The sequence below is a fragment of the Heliangelus exortis genome, chromosome 23 (assembly GCF_036169615.1).
Source record: "Heliangelus exortis chromosome 23, bHelExo1.hap1, whole genome shotgun sequence".
NCBI lineage: Eukaryota > Metazoa > Chordata > Aves > Apodiformes > Trochilidae > Heliangelus > Heliangelus exortis.
Genome location: NC_092444.1, coordinates 512,075 through 527,616, shown reverse-complemented (window position 1 = coordinate 527,616; position 15,542 = coordinate 512,075). Strand labels below are relative to the sequence as shown.

The 15,542-nt window shown below is 45.2% G+C and overlaps 1 protein-coding gene across 7 annotated transcripts in view; it reads left to right on the top strand.

Moving 5' to 3' along the window:
- The window catches only part of PRDM2 (PR/SET domain 2), a 63,423-nt gene extending 53,665 nt beyond the window's left edge, over positions 1-9,758 (top strand). For all 7 annotated transcript variants that reach the window (XM_071766863.1, XM_071766861.1, XM_071766864.1 and 4 more), the window contains 2 exons: positions 6,150-6,279; positions 6,516-9,758. In XM_071766863.1, coding sequence (XP_071622964.1) covers positions 6,150-6,252 — 103 coding nt within the window. In that variant the 3' untranslated portion in view covers positions 6,253-6,279; positions 6,516-9,758. The remainder of the gene's footprint in view (positions 1-6,149; positions 6,280-6,515) is intronic.
- Positions 9,759-15,542: the final 5,784 nt, after the last annotated feature.

Sequence of the window (15,542 nt, the reverse complement as noted above, 5' to 3'; positions counted from 1 at the left end):
TTTACATGCTTTACACTGGTGAAGTAGTTGAAAAAAATATATGTGGAGAGTTTTGGCTGTGCTGAGAATTTGAGAGTGGTGCATTCCACCCCCACGATGTTTGGGAGCATCTGTGTCCATGTGGTGTGGCAGTTGGATGGGATAATGTAACATCATTAAGACTCAGTATTACAGTACCCCATTTCTCAACATAGTATTGATCCAGTAGAAAGTTAATATATTATATAGAATTCAAATTAATACTTCTGTCTGGGTAAGATTCTTCAGCAAGAATTCCTGGTCTATTTTCTCCTGGGATGTGTCATTCCCTGAGTGTGTTATCCCCCAGGACAAAGTTCCCCCTTGATTTTAGCTGATGGATGAACCCTGGCAGAGCAGTGCCCAAGTTCTGACATTGTTCCTTGTGTGTTTTGCAGGCACATCTGCTGTGTGGTAACAGAGCTGCAGCTTGGGGGTTGCACCACAGATAAAGAGGTGAACTCTCAGTCTAGCTTACAGCAGCAATTACACCCAGAGGTGGTAGCACACCCCAGTGAAGGTTTGTTATTTGTTGTAGCCATAGGTGTATCTGGGTATCTTCTAAGACTTTAGGAAACACGAAAAAAAGCACAAAGTCCCCTGTATTCTTGAAGTTACTGAGGCTGGGATGTAAATTTGCTGCTTATGAGCCATTTCACATATTTCTGCTCTTCCTGACAACTGAAATAGCAGGTGGTGGTTGGTCTTACTTCAGTCTCAGTCTCTTGATGACCTTGTAAGGGTTTATTAGAGATTTCTAGCAGTAAATAAACCAGCTTCTTTCCCTCATTCCTGAATATTACAACTGAAATCCTGCTGCCATTGTCTTGATTGTTTCCCTGCTGTGATGCTCAGTCCTGTTGTGTCCCAAGGATGTTGCCACCCTGGGATGGTTCACACACACTCGTACACACCACTTCTCAAGTGAAGTGAGGTGGAGATTTGTATTCCAAAGTGAGACCTAATCAGCAAGGAAGAAGTTTGATTCCTAAATATTCAGCTCATCACAAATAGGAAATGTACAACTTCTACAGTTACTGTTGCAGCTCATCTGCATAATTGAATTTCTATGGCTTTTATAACTGCCTCTTCATGGGCTGGATACAACAATAAAGCTGTAATGATGCCCACAAAGTGCTTACATTTCTTGAAATCCATCCAAACAGGCAGTGAAAACAACTAAACTTGTCCTTTTTACAGAGATTACCTGACATGCTGGTCAAGATCAGATGCAGTGCTGGTTTATTAAAACCAATAACGCTTAAATGTGTATGGAGATGGGAGATCTCACACTTTTTTTAACCTTCCCAACCCCCTTCACCCATTTTGCTAGCAGGGGTTAAAACCAGCTGGTATCAGAGAGTATCTGAGCTGTGTTCAAGCCCAGGCAGGTCACTCCAGGGGGTGCAGCCAGGCCCCTGCACTTGGTGTTTCCTGCCAGACTGCACCTTCCCTACGTGTGGTGAAGTTTTCCTGTTCTTCTGTCATGAGTGGGGTTCAGGAGATACAAAGTTTTTATCAAATTATCGTTAGATTGCTTGATGGTGTAAGAGATGTATTTGAGTACTGCTATTTTTAACCCAACGTTCTTCACCTTCTGGCTCACACAATGCTCTGAGCTTTGCTAAAAGGGCAAGATGATAAATTGCTGATATGATCCTGTTCATCTAAATTTATAGCCCTGGACCAAGGTTTCTAAAAGGGACGAATCATTTCTTTGAGGTCAATTGAATAGGCTGATTTTCAAAAAATGCTCAGTAGCCATCCTCAGTGCTAAGTCCTTGTAAGGTGGCTGCTTTAGGTCACTTTAGGTTGCTTTTGAAAATGTGGTTATGTTTAAGTTGTATTGATGCATGGATTTTAGATCATTCCCCAGGTGAGTTGTAGCCATGGTGTGTGACTGGTGCTCAGCACTGAAGGTAATAGTGGTGTGAAGTAGAATTTCACTGGGAATGGAACCAAGTCAGCAACGAAAGAATTTGAACTCAGGAGCACACGTGTGAAACAAAACAATTTTTTAGTTATTGTGGGGGAGCAATGTGACTCTAAAGGCATTAGTCCTTTGAACCACTGTGATTAGAGTACTGCCGTGTATCTTCTTGCAAGCTGAGAATGCAAGTAACAGGTTTTTCCAGTTTGGATTCATGAAAGGCCTGACCATAAAATCATAATATTCACGTTGTGTCCTTTAGTGCCACGTGATTGCAAGATAAAATCCTGACTATTCCAGCTTTTTTACTGCTTTCATAAATAAATGCACGTAAGTCTCTGAGTAGCTGCAGTACAGCACTGCCAGAGACTTTTTGCCTCTGCTGCTCCCTGGTTTTTGTACACAGAGGCAGAACTCTTCTTCAGAAGAGAGAAACATCTTCCTTCAGAAAATTCTATCCACAAACCTTTCATCCTGCTGCTTTGTTTCACTTAAAAAAAAGTTCATGTAATTGAGGCTTGATGTTTTTCCAAGTTCTTGTGTGTATTTACTTTCCTATTAAGCAATATGCTAGTGCAAGAGAGCACATGCCAGTTGGGCTAACAACATGATGTTTTGATTCTCACTGAGAGCAGAAAGCCCAGAAATCTCATTTATCCATGCCTCAAACCCCCCTCACTTGCCTTCTGGCCTGTAAAAGTAGCTTGCCTAATTCTCATTCTGCAAAGCCAGGAATTTAGGCTTAATCATCTACATCTCTTTTTTATTTTTTTGTCCCAGGCTGTTGATTATTTTAGAAGGCAGTCTGTGTCAGCTTACACAGCTTTAATTAAGAGTAGTGAACACTCTGATAGTCCCTGGCCTGTCTGTTGTTGGGAGAAATGTTGGAATGTGTGTGTGTCTGAAATTGTGGACATTATGAGGGGTTTTTAGATCAGGAGCACAGGAGTGTAAGCCCTGCAAGAGGAACTCACTTTGAGATAGAAATGTGAGCCTGAGTTACCTGAGTGCTTTATGACACTCTGTGATGACTTTGCTGCTGGGGTGCCCAGCAGCCCCATCCCATCACTTCAGCCTTCATTCCCACGAACAACATGGCTTCTTTTTTCTGGGACATTTCTACCAAACTCAACTAGCAACTGGGAAGAATTTTAATTGCACAAGTGTGGTAGAAGACAAAGTAATTTGCATTAAAAATACGTTTCGAGAATGTCTGAGGGAAGGGTGTGTGCGAGGAGCTGGCTTTTTTACATTTTTACCAGACTTCTCCTTGGCGTGTGCTGCTCATCTCAAGGCTCGGTGGCCTAGAAAGGTTTATGAAAGCTGGAATTTAGTTTGGACAAATAAGGTGAAACTTGTGGAGCATTCGGGAGACAATTTGACTTGAGGCATAGTGATGAATGCAGTGTGATTGAGGAATCTGCCTTTGTTCCTGCCTCTGCTTTTAGACTGTGGATTTCCTGGGTGACCTTGGCAAATCCCTTCCCTTCTGACTTGGTTCTGCATCTGAAAAATGGGGATTATGGTACTGACTCACCCTGCAAAACACTTGAGCCAAGGATAGAAGACTCTAAGACCTGGGATTTGGTGTCTTTTTATTGTAGCGAGTCTCACCACACGCTGTGATTTGTCTCTCTGTTAGGGTGTGCTTTTGGTTAAGAGACAGAGCTTTAGGCTCTGTCTGCATGGAAAAAAAGAGCATAATTTTAACTTTGGGTTTAGCTTTAATTTATGGTATAGCTAACAGATCTACCAAGACCATTTATCCTGATTTAAAAGTCCTTACTGACAAAGAAAACCCTTCCTGCTGCCTCACGTTTGGTTTCTGTGTTTCTTGCAAGCATGATATGTTTGCTGATACTATTCCTTTTTTTTTTTTTCCTTTTTGTTTTGTGTTGTTTTGGTTTTGGGGTTTTTTGTTGTTGTTGTTGTGGGGTTTTTTGTGTGGGTTTTTTTTTTTTGTTTTTTTGGGTTTTTTCTGGCTAGGTTTGTTCCTAACCAGGGGATTTTAGGGTGCTGGATGTAGTCTGGGGTGTTCTGTCTGCTCGCTGGGGTCCAGCTCCCTCAGCTCCTTCCCCTTGAAGTTCTCACTGCTCAGCTGCATCTCCACAGACTCCCTGAGAACCCCTTTCCTTTTCCCTGGCTCGGGTTACCCCGGCACGGGTGATGGTGACAGCAGGTGCAAAGTGACACTGCTGTAAATAGCAACCCCAAGAACTCTTCCTGCACACCACGGGGAACTTCAGATCCCTGCCCCCTCGGGGATGAGCTCACCTTGCAGCCCCAGGAGCTGCTGCTGACACGTCCAGGCAGCCTGGGGGTTCTTTCAACAGGCTCATTAAAAATAGAGTTATCAATCCACTCCAGTTTCACACCAGAACAGGAGGGCACCCGTTTCCTGGCTGCCTGCACGTGGAGAGCAGAATGGGAAAACGAGAGGAAGAACTTCAGTAAGAATTCCATTTCAGTTTCTGTCTAGAGAAAATATCCCTTTCTGCCTTGATCCTTTAATCCATGGCTTCCGAATAAGAAGCTGTAAAGGGAGTTGATGTTATAGGGAGTGAAAGATCCCTGTAGCACATTGGGGTTTTTTGGGGAGGGGCGAGGGGTGTTCATTTGAAAATGCAGATCAGATTTTCTTAGCTGCTTTGTCTTTTGGATTGGAGGCTTTTTGGTTTTTTTTAATAAAAAGTTTCCCACGGGATCCAGGCATTGGCTCATTGCATGCAGTAACACACACGTTATTGATTATCAAAGAGCTGTTGCAAGAAATAATTAATTTTTTAACATTACGTATTACCAAAATGGAAATGTTCTCAATAAAAAGAAACTAAAATGTCTCTCTTCTAGTTATAGTAAAAAATTGAAGGCAAACAAAATAAACTTATTTTGGATGTTCTGTTTCCCTTGGCAACAGTCCTTATATGGACCAACAAAATCTGGCTTTTGTTAACTTTTTCATTACCATTTTCTGATTCCTGCACACTAGATGGATGTGACAGTATTGCAGTCACAAAGGCTTGGGAAGTTTGGCTTACACAGAACAATAACAGAACTTTGGCAGATTATTTTAACCACATATTTTAATTTGGAAATAATTGAATTGCTTACTTTTTAAGATTTCTGTGGTTTTGCTTTTGTGTTGTAATGGAAACTTTTTTCACTTCTTTATGTCTGACTCGCAGTTCCACTGCACTGCAAAATCTGGATGGAAGGACAGATGATGGCAAATCTCCTTTAAAGGGTGTATACAGAACTCTAATAATAACCTAACAGAAAAACCTAACTCAACTTTTAGACCGTGTTGTTATGTAATAAATTTTTATTTCAAAAGTTGTTCCTTTGGAAGAACATAAATAGTTGGTTTTGGTTAAACTTTTGAAGAAAATTTGCCTGTACAAGGTAGGTGCATCCTTAAGGCAAATCTGGGGATCCAAGGGGGGCAGACCTCAGTATGGATGGGCCCTCAGTCTGTGCATGGTAGCAAAGGATGCTGAATTTAAAAACAAAAGGGGAAATTTTTTCATCTTTTCATGCAGGGAAGTTTAGCTTGGGTGGTATGTTTAGAATAGGGCACCAGCCTATGCTTCCCTTGTTTGACTCGTGTTTTCAGGCTTGCTTCTTGAAATCACAACTGACAGGTCATTTTATCAGTCAAAATCTCTGGTTTTCACTTTCCCTTCGGGATTCTTGGCATCAGTTTAAAATGTGAAGTGGAATCATGTCTGATCTGCACTGCTGCCCTGTAGCAGTGTCAGTCTGGTGTCCCCCTGCTACAGGGGCAAAAGTGTCCTGGGGAGAATTGTGGGCACATGGGGTTGTTCTTACGTATTTCTTTTCCATAAAAATGTATTTTAAAGCCTGATAAGGACTGTCCTGATGAAACAGACCATGGGTCTTAGTTGTTCTGTACATAACTCTGGATTTGTCTGGCCCAGCTGGAGGGTCTCTAACAGGGACATTGGGTGGGAGGCTGGACTCTGCTTCCAGTTGACGTTGTCTGTTTCCTACTTAAGCTAACAAGGTCAGTTCAGAACATGGCAAAAAACCTTCTCTTGCCCTCAGAAGTGGCTCTCAGTACTTGCAGGGTGTGAGAGGACGTAGAGGTTTGTTTATTTTCTCCTCACTTCCCGAAGCACATCTCAGCTTTTCTTCCCCCGTCCCCTCAGGCACGTCTGTGAGTTGTTTTGCCTCTCTGCAGTTACAGGCTCCGCATGGCCTCTAGATGTCATTCCTCCTCTGCGCAGAGCCCCAGCACCAGGCAAGGCAGGAAACCCAACCTGTCCCCCTTCTCCAAGGAGTAGACTCTTCTGCACGTCCCACCAAACCAGGTAATTTATCCTGTGTTAAATAACTTTAAAAAATAATGAAATGTTAACATCCCTCACTGCAGCACAGCCCGCTCAGCTGTGGGAAACCCAAGCAGAAGTTAAATCTTGGGCATTTCTCCCACAAGGCACTGGCTGAATGATTTACCCTGCTCCCAGCTCAGCACAAAGGGGCAGTTATCTGACTGCTTCATCTCATTGCTGTCTCTGATTAAATGCAACTCTCTGTGTGTTTGCAGGTACTGGGAACTCTTGACTGGAAAGGGGGAGGTGAAGTAACCCTCAAGCATTACCCTCTCCTGCTTTTTCTCAGATGAGGTGAGGCCGGTTCCTCCGTAGCCAACAGGGACAGAGGTTTCTTCTGCTGGAAGCCATGGCTTGCTTCTGTCATGTTGTCCTTCCTTCCAGAGGAAGAGGGAGAGAGCACAGAGCAGGGCTGCTGCCTTCTCAGAGAGTGGAGAACTGTGGATGCTGGTGAGAGGTGCTGGCAGGGTCCCCTCCTGCATGGAGCCCACGATCCAACAGGCAGTGGAATAGCAGGGAGAAATGTTCAGACACTTGCAGGCAGATTAACCATGTTCAGAGGGTTGATGGCTCTGGGTGAGTCTCTTCTTCCTGGTAGAACACAGAGGGGTTTAACATACTATGCAATTAACTTCTGAAAAGACTTGTATCATTTTAGTTTCTACTTCCCATCCTAATGGGTAAAGAACTGGGCATCCCCCCCAGATCCAGTGAAGGGGGTGGTCAGTTCTGTGAGGTTTCCACATCTGAAGTCTGTGGGTGCCCCAGTCTCTTTGACTTTGTGGGCAAGATGCTTGCCAAGTGTGTCTGGGTCCAGTTGTTTTGGAAGATCACCTCTAAGTGATGTCTCTGAAAGGCACTGGCAGCCCCATTTCATAAAGGGACAAGCATCCATTTATTTCTCATAAGCTGCCATTACATTTGTTGCCAGGATTTCTTTCTTTAGTGAGAGACAAACCCTCTCATTGCTGTGCAGTAGCAAGCAACACTTTCCCTTAAATACTGAGCTTGTGTTTGTCTCAATACAATCACGTTTAGTTTCAACAGTCCTGCAGAGGAGGTGTCCATGAGACAAGCTGCAGAAACACAGGTCAGGTGCAGTGCAGTACAGAAAGGTCTCACCTCTTGCTCCAAAATGGTGACAATTTGGTCACCCCCAGGTGCATCATCTGACAGCAGTGCCTCTACAGGCCCCTGCAGATTTCACCTCTGACATCAAGGGTTCCTTCTGTCTAGACAGGTTTTTGCAGGATTCCTGTCCAGGTTTGGGATTTTTCAAGGAGGCCAAAGGGATTGACTGCCCCATTTCCCCCTTATTTCAGTCAGTTTATTCCTCTCCTTGTCTTTGCACTCCACACAGATAAGCAAATGTCTGTGTATGCACATGATAGTTGAGAAAAAACAAGTGCCCAGTTGACTCTCTTTCCTACCACCACCATGAAAAAGTGAAAAAAGGATCAATTTTATATGTATCTATACACATATATGATATATAAATCAATACATATGTATGAAATTGCTGAAAACATTTAATTTTTTAATTATTTTGATGGAAATCAGATTGTTCAAAATGAATAGAAAAGCTTCAAATAAAAGCATTGGTTTTGTTCACCATAAAAATGTTTTAGCTACTTGTTGTTTGAGTTGGAAAGAAAAGGTCACAGGATCTTGTGTGATCTAGCTACAGATTTTTTGTATGATCCCCTGTTGGAGGCTTTCTAAGTGCAATTGTGGTGTGGGGGAAGGCTGAGAGGCAGAAATAGATGAGCCATAAAAAGCTGCATCCCCTCCCCTGCTTCCAGTTTGAGACTGGGACCTCTGAGATGCAGCCTGGGGTGGGGAGAGCTTGTGCCATCACTGGCTGCTTGGTCTCTTTCCTAGGTTTGTCCCCTCTTGAGCTTTTTGATAGCAATAATCTCCTCTTGTACTAATCCCAAACAAAGGCTGAAATGTTTCCTTGGAAGTCTCCCTTGGAAGGCTGAGATTCTGAGATTAAAAGTAGTTGGAAGTGAGCATCTGAATCTGCTTGGTTCAGCTTGGTCAAATAGCAGAGAAATTCCTGTCCTGAGGTGCATCTCACAGAGCCTGGCCTGCACGTTCAGCTCCTTAGTTTTCCATGTTCTCTTTTTTTCTTTTCTCTCCACATTTTCTCCTTTTTATCATCATGTAGTATTAGTATGGTAAACCCTGTTCTTCCAAACAGGAAGGATCTTCCCATGTGTCTGTGCAGCATCCAGATGGTTGGAAAGATGACTCTAACAGTGGTGATGAGCACCAGCTCCAGGGGATTTTGTCTCACAGCACCAGCAGGATGTGCCCTTGCTTTTCCCAGCCCAGCTTCCTTGGGCCTTTTGTCCAAGCTCCCTCTTAGTGATAAATCTTCCCTGGTCACATGAGGATTGCTGCTGAGGAAGAGCTTTCTTGCCTTGCAGCCCAAATCCTGCTTGAAACAATCCCTTCTTCTGAGACCCACTCCACTTCCAGCAACAACAAATTAAATTAAGTACAGAGTTTCTGGCAGGGCTGCTGCTGAGTTTCAGTGCCTTTAAGGCAGACCAATGAGGTTATTGGAGGTCACTTTTGTGCAGATTATTTTTGCTTTTTTTTTTTTTTTTTTTTTTTTTTAGTGGCATTAACTGTAATAATGGACAAACTCAAGGAGAGAAGCATGTCAATTGTTGTGATAAATAAACATTTTCCCCAGAGAAATTGTGGTTTATCAGACAAGCCTGTAAATCTGTACTTACAATCTGAAAAGCACCTCCTTATGGCCCTGGTTGTAGATGCTCCATTTTTAAAGTTTTATAATGTGTTACTCAACCAAGAGACCACAGCCCACAGCTTTATATTGTACTGGTCTACTTGAAGGATCCATTCTGGTCTAAGCTGTGGCAGACAAATATCCATGCTATTGACAAGAAATACCCCTGGCTGCACCAGACTTTTCATAATTTTCCCTTAGATAACAAAAGCAGGGGTTTTTTTAGGGTTGGGGAGAGGATTTTTCTTGCAGGATAAAAGAATCCATTCAAAATGTTGTCATTTCCCTGGAATGATGAGGATATTTTATTCACAGTAAATTCAGGAAAGTATGCCACTTCTTTTTTTCCTAAGGCAGAATTTCACAGTTTTACAGCAAACTTTTAACCTCCCCCGTGCCTGCTGATGAAACGTGAAATTTTGTCCTTGATTAATATCACAAGTTCTTGTGAAAATTCTAGGAGAGGGTGGGGAAAAAGCTCAGGTTTTGCATGTAGGATTTTGCAAGGCTGACACAGGCAGCTCTGCAGTGCTCTCACAACAATGCTGAGACTGAGAAGTTTATTACAAATAAACCATGTGAAGATGTGGTGGTATTACCTGGTTGGTGCTTGGGTTCTGAACATTGCTCTGGAAGACTGAAAGCTCTGTTGTTTGTCTGCCATGTAAAGAAAAAAGAACAACAATAAATTAATGTGACAAAGTGCATTGTTGAGACATTTTACTATTATTTCAGCAAAAGAAATCTTCAGAATGGAGATCCAGTGTATTCTAGCTCTGAAACAGCTGAAGGGTTTGAGGTTTTCTGGTGCATGACAGGAGTGGAGGAAGGAGATAGAAATGTCACCTTGGTCCATCAGGCTCCACACATGCTAACAGGGATTACTGCAGACCTGACAGCCTCAGCCTCTGAGTCTACACCCTTGAGTAAGCAGCACATAAACCTGTTGTAGTTTGGACTCTCCACTCCAAGCCAAACCTCTTCTTGGAACTTGGAGTGGCTTGGTTGCTGCCCTCCCTAGGAAGGGGAAAGTTTGAGCAGGGCATGAAGTGGGAAGGTTTTTGCTTCCTGTTTCATTCATTTTAAGGGATGTGCTCCATCACAACACCTTGAGGAGAAAGTTTCTACCTTGTCCAGGGCAGTGGGACCTGTGTAAGGGCACCAGTGAGGGTGGGTGGGCAGCCAACCATCACTGCTGCATCCATTCAGCCACAGGCTTTAAGAACAAGAGCAGACACAACAAAAAGGTTTGGTAATAGCTGAAGTATAGGTATTAATGTTCATTATACATAGGCTAAAAATGGCTCTTTTGCCCCAGAACACCTGAAGATTTGTTATGCATTATAAATCTGACCTGTTAGTAAAAAAATCACTTGTCATCCTTGCATGGTGTTGCCTCGCCTGCAGCAGCCTAACAAATCAATGTTGCTGGATTTTGATTAAATGGCATTCAGTTGCAGGCACGTTTTGAGTGATCAGATTTTGCTGAACTGTAATTCTCTCCCTGCACGAGAACCTTCTGAAACACTCACCTAGATAGCTATGTAGTTCTTTCATCTGTCTGTGCTGTCACATGAAGCAGCACTAATTACTTTTTTTTTTTTTTTTTCTTTTTGAGCTGTGGCTTTTTTTTGGAAGAGCAATACCTTCAAAAACAGGTAAGGAGAAAAAACATTCTCAAAATGAAGCTCCTGCTTTAATATTGTTTATTGTATCACTGCAGGTATGATGCTGCTGGCAGCTGCCAGGATGCAGACAACAGTGCTGGCTGAATCCCCTCAAAAAATCCCAGTTAGGAAAACCAGTGAAACTGTTTCAGTTTCTAATTGTAAAGATTCCTGTCAGCTGTCAGATGCAGAGATTGTTCTGCGTGTTCAAGAAATAAAAAACAAAACCCTTACTACAGATGGAGGACACAAGTCCATCCCACCTGAGGCCCCCAGCAGCTTGGCATCTCCTGTGTGAGGGGGCAGCTGTGGGATCAGCAGGAATAGGAACGTGGGTCAGGCACTGCTGGGGAACATTTTCCTGGAGTGTGAGCAATGGAGCTGCTCTCCTCGGGGCTGTTCCTGCATGGAGCCAAGGTCACTGCTCAGCAGTGGCTGTGCTGGTGGCCAGCAGCTGGGTTCAGTGATGCTGCCCCAGCAGGGCAGACAGAAATAGTGCTGTGCCTCTGGGGCAGGAGAGGTTTCTCTCTGTGCTGGGATGAGCTGGCCTAGGAAGCACGTTCTGGCCTATTGATCCTGAACAACCATCATTTATTCTCCAGTGTAAAAGAGGAGGGGGACAGACAGGTGCTGTGGGTAGGAGAGAATTTCAAGCTGTGCTGCATTTGTTTTATGGCTTGCTTTGCAGCTGCCTTGGAAGAAGAAGTGGCAGTTGTTAAGGATTAGACTGCTCTGGAAATATTATCTTAGATATGAGATGCTAATGCAAATAACACCCCCAGCCCCTTTGCTTCTCTGCTAAGTTTTGGCTCACCTTGACTCCAGCAGGGCTTAGCAGGCTTGGTTTTCTTTTAATTAATTCTTTTTTTGCCCTTGCTTTGCCAGTGTCCATGGCTGTGCAAAGGAGGTGAGAGGGTGTTATCTCCAGGCTCATCCCCTCCTCACTCCTCCAGCTGAAGCTCTGTGGAACAGACCAGCATTACATCAGGAAACTTGTACTATAAAATTGCTCATTACATTTTCTCATTTACCAATTATATTTACTCCTACAGCTGTAGAGCTTAACTGGCAGAGTCCCTGAACTTCAATCCTGCTGACATGAGGTGCAGTGGGTAGGGCTTACCCAGGATGGATGGATTGAGGAATGCCTCACTGTAACCTTCAGAAGTGCAATATCCAGGCTATTCCCTTCAGTCCTCTTTCATAGTAAATAACATCTGTGTCTGAATTCAGCTTCTCTTTGTGCCCAGCACTGACTGATTAGAGTCCTTTCATCCTTGGTGTTTCTTTTCCACAAGGATATTTATATGTTAATGAAACCATAATTCAGTCTTACTCTTGATAAGAATCCTCTTAAGTCTTTTAGAGTAGGACTTCTCTCTGTATCACCTCATTTTCTTCTGTAGCATTCCAGTTTTTATTTTTTGGAAAGAACAAAACCCTACCAAACAGCATTCAGCCAAGAACTGATGGAGATGTAATCTGAAGTAAGGGAGAAATATGCTTAATTGCTGTCTGTGATGCCAAACCTTAAGTGCATTGCTTTGAATTCTATGCGAGTTGTACAAAACAATCAATTTTCCTTGCATGACACAGGCATCAGAATTATAAGAATGTTCCAGAACTGACCTCAGCAGTGTTGTCTGCAGAGCAGTAACTACATCCCTAAGTTCTCCATGCAGCCAGCCAGGACTTGGCCAGCACTCCCTGTGACACTGCTGTGCTGGAAGCAAATGCAAAAACCCTTATCTGAGAATGTCTGTCAGAGTCTGCGCTTTCTAACAGTGACAGAGTGGCCTCTGCCACACAAGAAATGAGTTGTTACTTGTTGCCATTCGTTGCTGATGACATTGTTAAGGAATGTCCGAATATTCCTATGTCCTCTCCTGAGTCCTCCTCCCTTCCAGAATCCTTTGCTACTTTGTTGTGATTTCCCCCCCCCCGTTTTTTGCAGTTGGTATTTCTATAGATGTTAAATATCACTGTTAGCACATGAGTGGTGTCAGGAATTACTTCTGTCTGGTGCAGCTGATGGAGTTATCAGTGACACCTGCACAGTGGGGGGACCTTGAGGAGCCTTCTGGGTGTCCAACCATCCTCAGCTTGTGTTGGAGAGCCCAGAGGAGATCGGGCACTGGATTCTGCTTGGGACTGGGTACAGTTGTCAGCTGGGTGAGTAAAATCCAGGTGAGCTGCAGTAAATACAGGAGAATTTCTGTACCCAGTACCCTTGGGATCAAAATGTCAGGAACTGAACTGGAGCACCCCTTGGCCAGCTCCGGCACTGCTGAGCTGTTCCCAGCCGGTGAGCAGGGAATCGATGCTGCTCAGGCTGACAATTCCCACCCCAGCCCAGACCTGAGAGCTTCTTTGCTTGCTTTCTGCTTTTTAGGGACACGCACTGACTCGATCCAACGGCCGCAAGCTGTGAGCAGTGGTGTGAAACGAGAAGTGGCAGCGCAGCGCGTTGTGTAAGCGCTGCTGTGCTGCAGACACAGCCCCAGAAAAACACCGAACCTGGTGCCGAGCCCGCCGCCTCCCCAGCGCCGTAGCTACAACGCGTGCTCTGGAAATCAAACAGCAAACAAGCTCCAGCACTTCCCCCCTTCCTCTATTCCCTCCTTAGGAAGGTCTCTGGCACCCAGGTACCCCCCTACTAGTGGCAGTCCTCAGCAGCTGCACAATACAGATTTTTCTAAGACTTTTGGGAGGGGTTTTGTGTTGTTTTCTTTCTTTTTTTTTTTTTTCTTTTTTTTTTTTTTTTTTTTTTTCAGTCTCGTAATGCATAATGGTATTGCTGAGGAGGAAAAAAAATATAAGTGAATTGCTCTGCAACACAAAAAGCCCTGAAGTCTTGAAGCGCTGGAGGAGCTTTATCAAGGAATAGGGGAAAGGGACTTTCAGGTAGCCTCTTGTGTCATTTTTTTTTTTTTTTTTTTTTTTTTTAAATTATGCAATATTTCAGAGCTGGATGCAGCTATGCAGTGGATTTTGCAGAGAAGTTGCCAGGCAGCTCTGGGAGAATTTTCAGGAGTATGTGTTGCACAAGGTGATGCTGGAGGTTGAATTGACTGTAGCTCTTCATTTACCCCTTCCCACCCAAGTAAAAGCCACTCTTTTTACATCAGCTTTTTTCCTAACAGTTTTGGAGCAGGCTTGTGTAGGCATTAAACATCAGCAGGCTTTGCCTTGATGGCAGCTTGCTCTGAGCAGCTGAGCATGGGCAAGGAGACCAAAAGCCCAAAGTGTCAGGAAAATAGCCCAGGAATACCTGAATATTGAAGACTTATGGCCCAAATGGCCCAATATTTGCTTTCCCCCATGTAATATATGAGAGCATCAAGTTAAATTTTTGCCTCCCTGTAAGGGCAGGAATTGTTTCTGCCTTTTCAGCGAAATGAAGATGCAAAGTGTCTCTGTTTTGTTTGTTTGGGCTGTACTGTGACTTAGGGCATCTGAGACTTTTAAATCATTCTAGGCAGGAACAATCTCACAGGAGGTGATAGCTCTCAGTACACAACCAGTTTAGCAGCTGTTAAAGTGCTAAATCCATCAGTTTCTTTAGTCTAGCAGGGAGAGGGAGCAGACACAACAGAAAGATGAAGCTGTTTTTTTCTGGGCACTGCTGGTTCCTGTGCAGTGACATTGCTGGAGGAGCTGTGCTGCCTGCAGCACACACCAGAGACGTGACTTCTGTTCCCTGATGCTCACATTTCTCCAGGTGGCCCTGGGCAAGTCACTTTGCCCCCCCCCTGCCCCGGCTGAGCTACAGAAAGGGTCTGAGACTCCCCCTCCATCCTCCAGCGGGGTGTTTGCTGTCTGCAGGAGCCTCGGATGCTCTACCCAGGTCTTCCCGCTGCTGCAAATCGCCAGTTTTGTATTTCCACCGAGGTCGAGGGATGTTTTCCCATCCTTTTTGTTTTTTTTTTCCCCAGAGGAAGCTCAGCTGGCTCACGGAGCACAAAACGATGACGAGCTCCTGCAGTCAGCATCCTTTGCACTAACAAGAGGGAGTTCTTAAAATTCAGGTGAATCAGCTGTGTCAGGCTTGCCGGGGAGTTAACTCTTGGCCCCTCATCCCTGCACACAGCCCCGGCTGGCGCTGCCACCCACAATGTCACACTTGTCACCCCGAGGTGACACCGCGGGGCGAGGGGCAGTGCCCGGGCGGGGTCGGGCACCCCCGTCCCCTTTTCCCCCCCTTTTCCCCGGAGCATCCCAGCCCGCAGGCGGGAGGGGGTTAAGGGAAGGGCTCTGTGCCTCGGGGAAAGCTCCGGGCAGGGGCAGAGGGAGGGACACTGCAGCAGGGCAGAGGAAATATTATTTAACGGTGGCTCCAGTCTCCTCCCCCTCGCCTGTTTTGCTGGGGGAAGGGGAGAGAGGGCTGGGAGGAAGGACTAAACCACGGGGTGGGGGGGCTCATGCCGAGGGCTGGCAGGGCCCCCGGGAGCAGAGGCTGCGGGCAGCGGGCAGGGCAGGAGCGGGGCTGGGGGGTTCCGCGCAGCACCGCAGCGGCAGGCACAGCCCCGGGCAGGTCCGGGGGCTCCTCTGCCATCGGCTTCAGGCGCTGGAAGCCTCCTCCGTCCTCCTGACGGGAAGCCTGGGCTCCAAATCCCGGAGAGAGGCGGAGATCTTCCCGGTGCTCCAGCATCTTCCAGAAGGACGGAGGGTCAGCAGCCCCCCGGCCCGGGGGAGCTCGGGAGGACATGTGCCCACCCTGATGGACAAGGTTGATGCTGGGTTTAGACAGCAGAGTTCCAGGAGGAGAAGAAAAGAGACTTGTGTATTTGCTGTACCTATGGCAGCTGCCCCAG